General features: G+C 47.4%; 1 protein-coding gene across 1 annotated transcript in view; it reads right to left on the bottom strand.

The window, feature by feature from the left end:
• Nucleotides 1-2,298: 2,298 nt before the first annotated feature.
• The window catches only part of LOC102900324 (leucine carboxyl methyltransferase 1-like), a 29,647-nt gene continuing 16,980 nt past the window's right edge, over nucleotides 2,299-14,965 (bottom strand). The window contains 4 exon segments of the mRNA XM_045048285.1: nucleotides 2,299-4,148; nucleotides 7,561-7,690; nucleotides 8,749-8,850; nucleotides 12,622-12,742. Of these exon segments, the coding sequence (XP_044904220.1) occupies nucleotides 4,129-4,148; nucleotides 7,561-7,690; nucleotides 8,749-8,850; nucleotides 12,622-12,742 (373 nt within the window). The 3' untranslated portion in view covers nucleotides 2,299-4,128.

Here is a 14,965-nt window from a genome sequence, read left to right as displayed (position 1 = left end):
GACCTTTTTTTCAAACCATTCTCTATTGTTGGGACAGCCATTTGCTTTTTCATTAATGCATTCAGTGTGTTTTTACGAAGCACCCACAATGGTGTGGCAGGCAGGTGGCCATGGCAAGCCGGATGCTCCGGGGAAGGGGGCAGCGATGGCCGAGATAGACTTGGTCTCTGCCCCCATGGATCTCTCTGGCTCGCAGGGAAGAGGTCAGTCATGCACAGTGCTTGGCAGATCACAGCATGCATTGAAGGTGTGGACTTGAGCATTTATTTCCACGGTCCCATAATACGTGCGTTATACAGGTGGACGCGGCCCACGTGCGGTAGTCTGTATCCTGGAAACAGGGTGGTGTTTCACATTAGTGGCGTTGGGCATTTGAGTGTACCGATGGCAGAAACTTCTCCGGAGACCAGTCCACAATTAGAGTTGGAAATTGTCACGCCAGTTGGAGATTTTCCTTTGACCCTGTGCCCTAGTGTAAGCGTCTGTGTCTTTCCGGGTAAGTTGAACTGCTTCAGGTTGGGGGCGTTTCCATTTTCTTCTGGCCCAGTAAGAGTGAGACTCCCCTTAGGCACGACTGAAAGGCTGGCCATTACCACAACCAGTCAAGGGAACCGGGGAAGACATCAAGGCCTGCACGGCCCTGCCGCTTGTAGGTTTTGGGGATTACAAGGGAAAAAGTTAATGCTTTACCAAAAAGTAATAAATTTAAAAATCCCGCCCTATGTAAGCCTTGTTGGAATGACTAGTGAGATTGCACAGTGGCTTGCATAGGAAAAAACAAACCCCAGAGTAAAATGGTGAGCCGGAAGTGCTTTCCTGCTTTGTATCGTTTTCCCAGTTACAGACGGAAACATTCAAGTGTGTTTTCAAGCACAGAACATTGGACACAAAGAAGGCTCTGACGAAGCAGAAAAAAGACCCGTATACAAAAAGTTTAGGTCTGTGGAGCAAAATGTCTGATTGAAAACAATCTGATTTAGCAAGTGTTTTTTTTTACTCGTTGGCTTGCGTTGTCTCTAGGTGCCTTGATAAGTTTAACGTATTGCTCTCCCTCTTTGCTTTATTCATGAATTTTTAAAATCTGATCAAATATCACATCTCAGGGGCGCCGGGGTGGCTCAGTCGGTTGAGTGTCCAACTCTTGATTTCGGCTCAGGTCATGATCTCGCGGTTCAGATTGTGAGATTGAGCCCTGCATCAGATTCTGTGCACTGATCTCGAGGAGCCTGCTTGGGATTCTCCCTCTCTCTCTGCCCCTCCCCTAGTCACACTCTCCCTGTCTGTCTCAAAATAAATAAGTAAACTTAAAAAAAATCACATCTCAGTAAAAACCAAGTTTCTGTGGCTATATAGTCTTTGAATGGGCACCGTGGCCAGTATTCTGAGTAATTGCTAGACTTTCCCTGGGTAAAAATTCTACTGGCAAATTCTCTGGTAAAGATGAACACTCCCAAACAGTTGAGCATAGAAAGGGCTGAGCCTTGGACCAGACACAGTGATGAGTCGAGTCGAGTGATTTGGAGATCGAGTCATTTGGAGCACATATTGGGGGAGGTAGGGACCATGGTGGTTCCCTAAAATTAAGGTGGGGACAGCATAGACCAATGGGGGTATCTCAGTGTGAAGGAGCCACCCCAATTTGTATGTTACATTCCAGACTCATGATTCGTCACGAAAAGTAATCTTCCCAGATAGCCTGTATTCATGGTTTAGACGATTTAATATTATTAAAACCTCCATACTACCCAAAGCTGTCTACAGATTCAGTACAGTTCCTATCAAAATTCTAATGGCATTCTTCACAGAAAAAAGAAAAACATTTGTAAAATCCACATGGAACCACAAACGACTGAAACAGCAAAAGCAATCCTGAGCTAGAAGAACAAGGCTGGAGGCGTCACACTTCCCGATTTCAAACTCCTTGATCCCTGAACAACGTGGGTTTGAATTGCATGGGCCCACGTATATGCAGATTTTTTTTGCAGTACAGTACTGTAGATGTATTTTCTCTTCCGTACAATTTGCTTAATAACATTTTCTTTGTAGGGGTGCCTGGCTGGCTCAGTCGGTTAAGCGTCCAACTTCGACTCAGGTCATGGTCTCGCAGTTCGTGAGTTCGAGCCCTGCATTGGGCTCTGTGCTAACAGCTCAGAGTCTGAAGCCTGGTTTGGATTCTGTCTCCCTCTCTCTGTCCCTCACCTGCACACACACACATACATACACACACACACACACACACACACACTCTCTCTCTCTCTCTCTCTCTCTCTCTCAAAAGTAAATAAACATTAAAAAATGTTAAAAAGTAATTACATTTTCTAACTTTCTTTATTGTAAGAATACATTAAACAATGCACATAACATATAATTCATATTAACCAACTATTTATGTTCTCAGTGATGTTTCTGGTCAACAGTAGCTACTAGTAGTTAAGTTTTCAGGGAGTTAAAAGTTACGTGCCAATTTTTCACTGCACAGGGTCAACACCCCTAACTCCTATGTTGTTCAAGGGTCGGCTGTATATTACAAAGCAGTAGTCATCAAAATAGGATGGTATTGGCATAAAAAAGATACATAAATGGAACAGACTAGAGAGCCCAGAAATAAATCTGATTAAGGAGAGATATTGGATCTCTTTCTAAAATTCATTTTATCAATGTAATATGTGGCTGAGTGTCCATAAAGGCAGGAAACATAGTGTCCACTTGTTCTCAAGCTGTATGTTAACATTTTCATATAATATGTTCCACGTAGATTTCAGTCTCCAGATACCTTTTTAGGTAAAGTACCTCTAAATTGAAAGCAAAGGGTCTAGTTGGTAAAATGAGAAAAAGGATAATAAATACATTGATTTCCTTTGTAATCAAATGACTTGATTACAGGGGTGTCAAATGACTCGACTTAAATCCTGTTTGATCCAGAAGTCCCACTATGGCACCTCGATTGCCATCTGGGTATTACGTACAGCAACAGTGCTGCCCCTTTGGACTGCAGAGGAGTCCTCGGAAAGTACCGTGATCTGGCAACTGAGGCTCGAGCAACTCAGGCTGTTCCTCTGCCGATTGATGGCCGCCAGGTCGGCTTTCTGGAAAGGTCTACATAGTTAATGATAATTGGAAAGCATGAGTGGGAGAAAGCTGTGCAAATACTTTGTTTCTTTGTAAAGTAAAGATGAGAGGCCTGAAGGAAGGAGTACTCAGTTGTTAACTATTTGTGTGTGTAGTTGAATCACGTTCCTGGATTTGTGACAGACTTGTTTCAGTAAGGCTGTGAAGCTCAGAAATGATCGTTTTAGGAACTGAAGGTTCAGCTTCTCTACAGCGGTCTTTTTTTATTTTATTTTTTTTAATTTATTTTAAGTAGGCTCCATGCCCAATGTGGGGCTCAAACTCATGACCCCCAGATCTAGAGTTGCACATTCTACCGACTGAGCCAGCGAGGCGCCTCTAGAGCAGTCTTTTCTCCAAGGGTGGCCTGTGGGTCTCGGCCATGGAATTCTGGGAGGAAAGGGCCTCTTCAAGAAGCAGGATCGTGTTCCAGACCTGCTTTTGAACAGAGGTGAGGCCTGGACACTGGCATTTTAAATCCGCACACTCCCCACCCTCAGTGATTCTATACACGCCCAGGTCTGGGAGCCACTGGTCTTGAGGCTTTGTTCTTGTTTGGGGTTGCTATTCTTTGCAGACTTTTGTTTGCTGGTTTTTTTCTTTGGTTTTGCTCAAGGAGCCCTCTGATGTCAACATTGGTGGAATTTCTCTCCACGTTATCATTCATTTCTACCTGTTTTGTTTATTTTTTATTTTCTTATTTTAGAGAGAGAGAGCGTGCATACACAAGCGGGGAACGGGGGGAGACAGGGGCCGAGGGAGACGGAGAGAACCCCAAGCAGGCGCCACCCTGCACACAGAGCCCGACGTGGGGTTTGATCCCACGACCCTGGATCATGACCTGAGCTGAAGTCAAGAGTTGAACGCTCGACCGACCGAGCCACCCAGGCGTCCGTCCCTAGCTGTTTTGTTTTAAACTCTGGGATAATAATTGTTACATTTCACGAGTTCCTTTGCATTTCTGGATTTCTGACTCTGAGCTTTTCATTTTTCCCCACAGAGCCGAGAAAACAGAAGTCCTCAGTGAAGATCTGTTACAGGTAACAAAATAAAATCTTCTTAAAGTGCTTTGCTTAAAGAGGAAAACAAAACAAAGCCTCATCGGCGAGAACTGAAGCAGATCTGTGTACGTACGTCTGTATGTATGATCTGAGACACGATGAGACTGATCGGCCTGGTCCCGAGCAGGAAAGAAAAGCAGTTGGGTTGCACGGTGATGAAAAGGGGATCTGGAACTTCGGTGTCATGTTGTGAAGTTCAAACGGGGCTGTCCTGCTTTCAAGTGCCAGGTGTCGGGGTGGGGTGGGGGAGGCGCTGGCTGGCCTGGGCGGTCCACTGGCACTGCAGCCTGGTCACGGGTCCCGGGCAGGCTGCGGGCCTGTCGCTCGCTGCTATGACGGTGTCCTTGATGGGACAGGCCCTGCCAGCAACAGCCTAGAGTTTCCACTTCTTGCCTCTCATGCTATCATCCTCCACTTCTGGGCTGAGTTGGCTCCTGAAGGACTTAGAGTCTCAGTGACGGTGACCAGACCTGTCAGAACCACCCTGAGGCCCTGAGGTGGCCTGTTACCAGCCTGGACTTTTCTGCCCTGCAGGAGGGATATTTCCTGCAGGGACCTCGGCCGGGGCCACCGCACTTCGTCTCACAGGCTTCCCTAACTTTGGGGCTGGGGGTTTCTTCCAGAAGGCCTGGGACCCTTTGTGCACATCCCTTCACTCGGCCTCAACCCCGTTCCGTCTCCGCCCACCCCACAGCACGCCGGGAAAGACAGAACCCTTCTGCACTGAGGTTTCTCTTAAGCCTCCTTGCTTGTGTCCTTGCTTCTCATTCCATGACCTTCGGCAGGTCTTTTCACCTGAGCCCCTGAAGACCAGCAGTCTGCTCCCGGGTGACTTTCTGTCTCTTCCCACAGAGAGGAGCTGGCATAGCTTAGAAAAATGGTGCCATGCCAGCCCATGTCAGAACATCCTTCTAAATTATGACAGCCACCTGCAGGTAGAAGATTCTGAGAGCACTTTTTTTGTTGTTGTTGTTGTTCTTTTTAAGGACCAGAAGTTTTTATTAAGAGTAGGAGGGTTTTTTTTTTTTAAGAATTATTAGATAATCATATTCTTTTTTTTTTTTTTTAATTTTTCTTTTTAATGTTTATTTTATTTTTGAGAGAGAGAGAGAGAGAGAGAATGTGAGCAGGGAGGGGCAGAGAGAGAGGGAGACACAGAATCTGAAGCAGGCTCCAGGCTCTGAGCTGCCAGCACACAGCCCAATATGGGGCTTGAACTCCTGAACCATGAATTCATGAGCTGAGCCAAAACTGGACATTTAACCAACTGAGCCACCCAGGAGCCCTGACAATCTTATTCTTAGTAATATTTCCTCATTGGCTTTTATCGTATATTTCAGCTTCACTTTCAGACTTTCAGAAGTGTTGCTTGGGCTCAATAACCTTTAACTAGACTAGGTTTCACATCAGTGTTCTCTCTCCCACATCCCACGTTAGTAATAAATATGCAGAACCTCTTTGAACCCTTGAAGCCCCAAGCCTTGCAGGCAGTTTGAGGACTGCAGAATTCCCACAGGAGGCAGGTGGCAACTGTCTGCTCCTGTCCTTTCTTAGAACATCCACGGGGGCCTCAAGAGTTTGCCAGTTTCAAAGAACGCCTTGTTTCATCATGCAGATGCTTACCCCCCCCCCCCGCTCCCCCCTCAGTCAGCACAGAGCCTGACGCAGGGCTCAAACTCACAGACCGCGAGATCGTGACCTGAGCCGAAGTCAGATGCTTAACTGAAAGAGCCACCCAGGCACCCTCCTTTTTTTTTTTTTTTCAAGTAGGCCCCACACCCAGTGTGGGGCTTGAACTCATAACCCTGAGATCCAGAGTCAGTTGCATGCTCTACCGACTGAGCCAGCCAGGTGCCCCCCCCACCCCGCATTTAAATTTTTTTTTTTTCAACGTTTATTTATTTTTGGGACAGAGAGAGAGCATGAACGGGGGAGGGGCAGAGAGAGAGTGAGACACAGAATCGGAAACAGGCTCCGAGGCATCAGCCCAGAGCCCGACGCGGGGCTCGAACTCCCGGACCGCGAGATCGTGACCTGGCTGAAGTCGGATGCTTAACCTACTGCGCCACCCAGGCGCCCCCCCCTCCACCCCGCATTTAAAATGTACACCCTTACGGGGCACCTGGGTGGCGCAGTCGGTTAAGCGTCCGACTTCAGCCAGGTCACGATCTCGCGGTCCGGGAGTTCGAGCCCCGCGTCGGGCTCTGGGCTGATGGCTCGGAGCCTGGAGCCTGTTTCCGATTCTGTGTCTCCCTCTCTCTCTGCCCCTCCCCCGTTCATGCTCTGTCTCTCTCTGTCCCAAAAATAAATAAACGTTGAAAAAAAAAATTTTAAATGTACACCCTTTCACTCAGCAGTTCTGCCTTTAAGAGTTTATCCTATATGTACAAAGATGTACGTTCCAGAATATTGACTGCAGCCTCACAGCTGCATCATGGCTGTAACCGAGGAGAGCTGGGTTCAAGAGGTTATGGCGCACTCACACAACTGGAGGATATGCAGCTATCTGAAAGAATGCGATGGGTCTGTGTGCACCGACCTGGAACAGTCTCTAAGGCTTCCCGTGGAATTCGAAAAGCAAACTGTAGAGTACATAACGTGCAGAGTGCGCTGCTATCTACGTAAAGAGCAAGTGGGGGACATACGTGCTTCCACATGCATAGCTCACTTCTGGAAGACACAGGCAAGGGCACTTGTCTCTTGAGAGAAGGTGGTAGACTCGTGGTGAGGGGAGCAGGATGGAAGGGTTGGTCTTTGTACTCCACACTGTCGTCTTCTGTTTTGTTTTCTCATGTGCTTGTATGATGTTTGTCAAAAGAGCATTTAAATAGAAGCTTTAAAATATATACACAAAGAGGCGCCTGGGTGGCTCGGCCGGTTAAGCGTCCGTCCGGCTCTTGATTTTGGCTCAGGTCACGACCTCACAGTTCACGGGTTCAAGGCCCTCACCTCGGGCCCTGCACTGACATCATAGAGCCGGCTTGGGATTCTCTCCCTCCCTCCCTCTCTCGCTGCCCCTTCCCCACTCGCGCTCTCTCTCTCTCAAAATAAAAATAAGTTCAAAGAAAAACTCTGCAGGCAGACTTTTCCCCCTCAGCAGCCCAGGGCAATGTCATCTCCCTCCTCCAAAACACAGGGATTGTGCAGAATTGCCACCGCACAGGGTGCTCTGGGAGTGTGACAGCTGTGACTGCTCGTTTTGACCAAAATAACCCGCTTTGGCACAAACCCTATCTCCGTTAGTGGCTAATGAGTTCCTCTCAAGGTGCTATGGTTTAGCCTGTATTAGCAGATTAACATGGTTCAAAATCTATCTAGTGAGGGTTGGAGGTTGGAGGTTTGTTTTGTGTTTGTGTTTACATTAAAGACAGTTATGCCTTTAATCCATCAGAATTGTTCGCCGTGAAACTGACTCTCGCCAGTCCGCACCTGCTCGCTTCAGCTTGAGGCAGTCTGCTGTACGCTTCCATCACGTCGATGGCCGATGCTGGTTCCCACCCGTTCGACAGGAGCCGTTCTTTCTAGAATGTGCAGCGGAGAGAAAAGGCAAGGTACGAGGCACTGTTGCACAAATCCAAGGCACTCTTGGAGCACGTGAGAACTTGTCTCAGATGACTCCTTTTTCAAAAGCCCGTCCCAGCCCCCATTTTCTTCCTTTTCTTTTCCAATTTTCTACACCGAACATGCATTGTTATCATGGGAGAGAAGTCACTAATGTATATTTAAAGAGAAATAAAGGAAGGAACTCCTCCGTGAGCAAGAGTGTTTGAATGCGTTCGAGGGGTAAGGTGACATATCTCACCTATTTAATAGGGGCAGGGGTGGGTGGTGTCTCTTCAGCAAAAAAAAAGAAAAAACCAAACAAACTAAAAAACAATAAATCAAAGATATTTAAAGTCTCTATTACACATTTTAAGAAATGTAAGGGACGTGTCAAGTACAGAGTTTGGACCGTGTTTGGATCCTGTTTCAAACACACCACCTATAGAATTTGTTTCTGGTTTTTTTTTTTTTTTTTAAACAACTGGGGAAATCCAAACACGGACTCTAGAGTAGGTGCTATGGAGGAGTTTCGGCTGATGTGTGAGGTACAGTAATGATGTTACCATTATCCCGGGGTGGGGGAAGAAAATGCTTACTGGTAGGAGATTCACATGGAAGTATTTATGGGGGTAATGCTATACTCTCTGGATGTGCCTTAAAATATTCCAGTGACAACACCGACGAAAAATGGGGATAAATAAAACAATATTGAAAGATGTGAATCACCAAAGTTGGCTGGTGGGACATGGGTTTTCGTCCTACCGTTCCCTCTACTTTCATGTTGTTTGAAAATACACATACTGAAAAACTGGAATAAGAGGGTATGGGAAATGTGAATGTGTCTTTTCCAAACCAAGATGGCGGCCCAGGTCTTGGACTTCTTTAGCGTGACGAACCAGTGGCCCACGTGGACCCCCAGCTGCCTGTTCAGGTGGGCACTCGACGGGGCTTCTCACATTCTCTGATCTGAGAAGGGAGTGTGCCCTTCCCTGGGGGGTTAAGGGTACCAAAGGATGTCCCCGCCCTGCTCTCCGACCTGTGACTCTCACGACTTGCAGGTCTCCACTCCCGCCAGGTCACACTGTCGCCTCCGCAGGTTTTCGATCACGATCTGTCCGAACCGGTCGTCCATGTTCACCTGGGAAGGGAAAGAGGAGGCTGGGCAATGCCAGAAGGGCTTCTCGAATACGCAGAATCAGACAACAGTATTCTGTTTCTGAGCCGTCAAGGCCGATGTTTGCTACTACCCAGTGCAGTCAACGGAGTCGGGTGCAGCCACGGCACGCAGGGCCGACAAGAGCGTCGTCTGCTGCCGCCCCCTGCGGGGCAACCGGGCGGTGTGCGCTCGGCCGGGGAGCCGGTCAGACCACTGACCGGCTGCTCCACAGGTAGACTCCCACGTGCACGCCAGGTGCAAGAGGGTTTACTCCGCAGCATGATGTGTAACGGGCCCTATGACGGAAAGGACTCACGTGCCCACCCGCTGGGGTTAAAGCAGCTGTGGCGTGGTCGTTTAATGAAATATTGCATCGCCATGAAAACAGCAAGAGGACATCCAAGTAGACGTAGGTACAGATGTAGACACACATACAGACACAGACACGGATGTGGAATGATTCTCAGATAACAGACTCTGGAAAAGTACAGTACAGAGGGATGTGCTAACATGCTCCTGTCTGCCCTTAAGAAAAAAAAATCTCTAGCTACATTTCCACATGCACAGAATAATTCTGGAATCTGGCAGTGTTGCTTCCCAGGTTGGAGGACTCACTAAGGTCCGGGGTAGAAGAGAGACTTCCCTTTCCCTGCATACCCTTTTGTACTATTTGATTTTTTTTTGAAGTTTTGCATGTGGTGTTACCTAATGAGAAACCATTTAAAACCCCCTTCTTACAATGTTTATTCGTTTTTGAGAGAGACAGAGCATGAACGAGGGGAGGGGCAGAGAGAGAGGGAACCACAGAATCCGAAGCAGGCTCTCCAGGCTCCGAGCTGTGAGCCCAGAGCTCGATGTGGGGCTCGAACTCATGAGCCGTGAGATCATGACCTGAGCCAAAACCAGATGCTTAGCTGACTGAGCCACCCATGTGCCCCCATTTACCACTTCAAAAAAACCATTAACGTATCCATACGCACAAATGTCACAAAACGTACATAATACACTGCGCACTATTATTACTTTGTCCCAAAACGTCAACAGTTTACTATACGAAGTGATTCCCAGAACTCCTGTGACAACGGTGGCAGGCAGGAAGCAGCATCACTCTCTCTTGGTGGACGTGTGAGGCTTACGTGGCACGGATGGTCACACTGGGTGCCTGTGAGCACCTGCTCCGTCGTCTTCCTGCCTGGGTCTGAATCCTGGCCTGAAACTTACCAGCCGTGAGGCCGTGCGGCCGTGGGCAGCAAGCTGTCCAATCCCTCTGTGCTTCAGTCCCCTCACCGGCCACACCCGCGACACCCCGGTTACTGTGACAAGTAGGTTAATACAGGTCACACTCATGGAAGGTGCCTGCTATATAGCAAGCAACTTCTACAAGTTCGCTACCCTTATTATATCAGTACTGAAATCTGCATCACTCAGGGCGCCTTGGTCAGTAAGCGACCGACTCTTGATTTTTGGCTCAGGTCATGATCTCACAGTTTGTGGGTTTGAGCCCCGCACTGGGCTCTGTGTTGACAGCATGGAACCTGCTTGGGATTCTGTCTGTCTCTCTACCCCTCCCCTGCTCGCTCTCTCTCTAAAAAATAAATAAATATTTAAAAATTTTTTTTTCATCATTCATGTGGTTTTTGTCATTTTAAAATACTGATTAGGAAATCACAGAAGGCATGTGAGCAATTAGTACACCTGAGGGGGCTGATGGTTTGCATTTGTTAGGAAATTGCTGAATTAAGTTAAAACGGACACATCCCCAGGCTTGCTCCCAAGTGACTGGGTCCGTGGTCAAGATTCACTTCATCCACCATTGCTATATGATGTTGAATAAGAGAATGCACGAATGAAACAAGGTGAACAGAGCAGGGTGAACACCCACAATGTGTGAAAACAAAGCAGAATTCAGGGGCACCTACGTGGCTCAGTCGGTTAAGCGGCCGACTTCGGCTCAGGTCACGATCTCACAGTTTGTGAGTTTGAGCCCCGCGTCGGGCTCTGTGCTGATGGTTCAGAGCCTGGAGCCTGTTTCAGATCCTGTGTCTCCCTCTCCCTCTATCCCTGCCCTGCTCGCGCCCTCTCTCTCTCTCTCTCTCTCAAAAATAAACGCTAAAAAAAATAAGATACATTTAAAAAAGAAAGCAAGCAGAATTCATTTTCCCCAGTCCTGCTATCCTGCAAGCAAAGACAGATTCCCAGGATTTACAGAAGCCAGATGAGGCCAGCTACCATTATGTCTACTCACCAGGACTGAAGACTGAGTCTGAGGAATGCCCCCAGTTACACAGAGGGAAGGAAGAAAACTCAACCGAGAACCACCTCTACGGGAATGTGGCCTGGAGCATGAAGGGGTGAGAAAGTCAACCAAGGTCTAGCCTTAGATCTGTCCATAATTATGTGACACAGGGCAAAGCCTTTACTGCTCTCATCCGTAATGGAATTTAAAAATAAAATGAGATGAAAAAGATAAAATCAATAAACTTGAAATAAGCAATGAAATTAGCCACCATGTATTCAGTCACGTGCCCCCCGCTACACATCATCTCATGAATTCCCATAATAGTCCAGAGAAGTTATCCCTTTATAAACAAAGCCCTGGCGGGGGCACCGGGGTGGTTCAGTTACTTGAGCGTCCATCCAACCCCTATTTCGGCTGAAGTCATGATCTCACAGTTCGTGGGATCAAGCCCCGCGTCAGGCTCCAGGCTGCCAGCGCAGAGCCTGCTTGGGATTCTCTCCACCCACCCCCACCCCCACCCCGCTCCTTCCCTGCTCATGCTCCCTCTCAAAATAAGTAGAGAACTTTAAAAACAAATCGAAAACAAAAACAAGGACCTGGGGCTCAGAAAGATCCAAATAACAGCTAATAACCTGCTCAGCAGCCGGGCAATCCTGAAAACGCTCCTGTACAAATTAACTCGCTTACTCCTCACTACACCCTATTAACGTCGGGACTGTTATTATTCTCATTTTCCTGATAAAGAGACGGCACGGAGAGGTTATGAAACTTGTCCAGGTCACACAGCTAGGCAATCTACCTCCAGAGCATGGACTCCCAACCACCCTACAATTCTGCCTAAGGGCACCTGGCCAATCATAAGAGCCAGGGCCAGGACTCGGACCCACGCTGAATAATTCCAAAGCTCTAAAACAGAAGCCTTCCCACCACATCAGAAGAGAAAAACGCAACCAGCAGGCCAAACTCGGGGATCTTACAAATTAGGAATTTTACATTAAAATTCTACACTGTAGCTTCTCCTGAAAAATTGGGGGTTCTCAACTACAGGCTCCCATGTCCACATGGGAACAACGAGGTGGCACCGAGCAGGGGTGAACTGTGGTTCACCAGAGTCCCCAGCACTCCTGTCTGCCTTACACCTGGCCAACTTCCTCCACTGCATCACCTGCCTGCCTCGGAAGGAATCAGGGTTCGCTACCCTGACACCCATATGTTAGCCAAAATTCCTTCCATCGCGATCTATGACTCTATAATTAATACAACGGTCAAATGTGAACTTTACAAAGTTTTTGTAAAGGCCAAGAGAGAAGTTCCAAAAACCCTGGCTGCGAGTTTGCAGGAAGTTAAGAAATCAGGAACGCTGGGAATTGCTAGAATCGATTTAAAAAGGAGATGTGTGTGTGGCCAGAGGCGGAAGGAAAAGAGTGAGTGGGAATTTATACTGAGGTTGCTCAGAGAGGGTTAGCCACCACGCGAACGCATACAGCACGCAAAGGTCTTGAGCTTCCTTTTACCTGTTCGTAGTTTATGAACATAGCTGTCTCAAAACTGTTAGCTGCCCACTTGAGAAGGTTGGCCGACTGCTCCGGAGTCTTGTAAACCAGCACGCGTTCCGTTATCAGCAGTGTTGGCAATCTTCAGAGAAGAAAAAAGGCACATAAGTATGTATTCATTAAATCGGGACTCTAACGGCAGCCACGGATAGTGCTGGCAGGGCAGGAAAACCCTGGGGTGCACACCGCAGGAAGAGGAGAAGCCCCGAATAGCACGTCAACTATCAGGGCGGTAAGAGGCGGAGAGCCCCGTTGTGACCCAGAGTTTCAGACCGTAACGACGTGAGCACTGAGCAAGGTTTTGTCTGGCTTGCTCCAAATTCTCCCCCGGCATGCCCGCACGTGGTGACGAGGTGGCCCTGCAGACCCCTTGCTCCGAGGTAGTCTAGTTCCCTTCCCCTGGAATCTGGGTTAGGCCTGTAACTTGCTGTGGCCAATAAAACAGTAGCAAACACGACGCAAGCGGAAGCTGAAAATCACTTGCACGTTGGCCCTTGCCCTCTTGCTCGGAAGCCTGAACCAGTGTGGCAATGAACCCAAGCTGGCTTGCTATCGGAGGGGAGGCCCTGTGCGTGAGAATGAGGCCAGGGGATCTCAGCTACAGGAGTGAACCCCAGGGGACCTCAGCTGCAGCTGGCTCCAGTGGAAGAACCACCCAGCTAAGCCCAGTCCAAATGGTCAACTCACACAATCCCGAGCAACTTGTGAACTGCTCTGAATTGTGAGTTGTTTGAGACCGCTGAGGCTGCAGAGATTTTGTTACACGTCAAAAGCTGACTGATAAAATGCAGAAATACTGCTGTCCCTTTAACAGAATCTAATTCTTCTTACACAAACTTTTATCGTCAAGAATAAAAACAACACGAACCGTCTTCAGCAAATGACACATTAGTATGCGGTCTGAGTTACCAGACCCGAAGTAACGAACAAATTACGAAACAGGAAAAGCAATAAACTCCTACAGAAATCTCTAAAAGCTTTACATGTTGGAAGGGAACACAGGCAGCCCTAAATTATGTGAGCTCTGCTGATTTATTCCTGCTCCTTCTGACTCCTTTACTGGATCCTCCTCCTTCTCTGCCCCTTTACGCTGCTGTTCCTCATGGCTGGTTGCTAGTTTTCTCACAAAGCAAGTAGGTTATTTTTGCCTATTTTTATTGGCGGGGAATTTCAAAACAAGTAAATTGAACTGAAAATACCCAAGAAATTTGCTGAAAAGAACATCGTGTACGCTAGTGTCAGAATGTAACCCATGCAGTTAGACTCAGTGCCTGGACTCATGATCGCTAGAGAGAAAGGCTACCCACAAATGCTGCTGGCTTTGACCTGACAGTCCCAACTATCCACTGTTACTGTTTATCAGGATTTCCTTTTTTTTTTTTCTTTTTTTGACAAGGAAATGTTGTATAACTCAAGTGACTTAAAAATATACATCCAGGGGTGCCTGGGTGGCTCAGTCGGTTAAGCATCCAACTTCAGCTCAAGTCATAATCTCACAGTCCATGGGTTCGAGCCCCACATCGGGCTCTGCTCACCGCTCAGAGCCTGGAGCCTGCTTCGGATTCTGTGTCTCCCTTTCTCTCTGCTCTTCCCCGGCTCGTGCTCGCACTCTCTCTCAAAAATAAATAAACACTAAAAGAAATTAAAAATATATATCCAGGTGCGCCTGGGTACCTCAGTCAGTTGAGCATCTGACTCTTGATTTCGGCTCAGGTCATGATCCCAGGGTTATGGGATTGAGCCCTGTGTTGTGCTCCATGCTGAGCATGCAGCCTGCTTGGGATCTTATCTCTCTCTCTCGTTTCTTCTACCCCTCTCCCTGACTTGCACATGCTCTCTTTCTCTCTCTCTAAAATAAAAATATATGTATGTGTATACAAATACACACACACATATATATGTATATATCTACAAATGCTCTCTGGACCCAACTGGGTCATGGTACAAAGAATGAGAGAACTAAATCCAGAGGATAGACAATGAAGTCCAAGTTGCAGATGAAGTTGAAAATCAGAAAGAAAAACATTAAAAGGAAGTTTAAAGTAAGCAATTTTTTTTAACCTAAGTCTAAAACCCGAGATTATATCAATAGGAACGATTAGAAAAAGTGAGTGAGTGGAAAAAAAAGTTTCAAACCCTCAATAGGTTGGTAATTAGAGAAAAACAGTTCCAAAAACGTTTTTATTGATTTAAAAATTTTTTTAAATGTTTATTTTTGAGAGACAGAGCACAAGCAGGGGAGGGGCAGAGAGAGAGGGAGACACAGGGTCTGAAGCAGGTTCCAGGCCTCCAGGCTCCAAGCTGT

This window comes from Felis catus, chromosome E3 (assembly GCF_018350175.1).
Source record: "Felis catus isolate Fca126 chromosome E3, F.catus_Fca126_mat1.0, whole genome shotgun sequence".
NCBI classification, from domain to species: Eukaryota; Metazoa; Chordata; class Mammalia; order Carnivora; family Felidae; genus Felis; species Felis catus.
The sequence above is the reverse complement of the archived record's forward strand: the minus strand, read 5'-3'. Positions and strand labels throughout refer to the sequence as shown.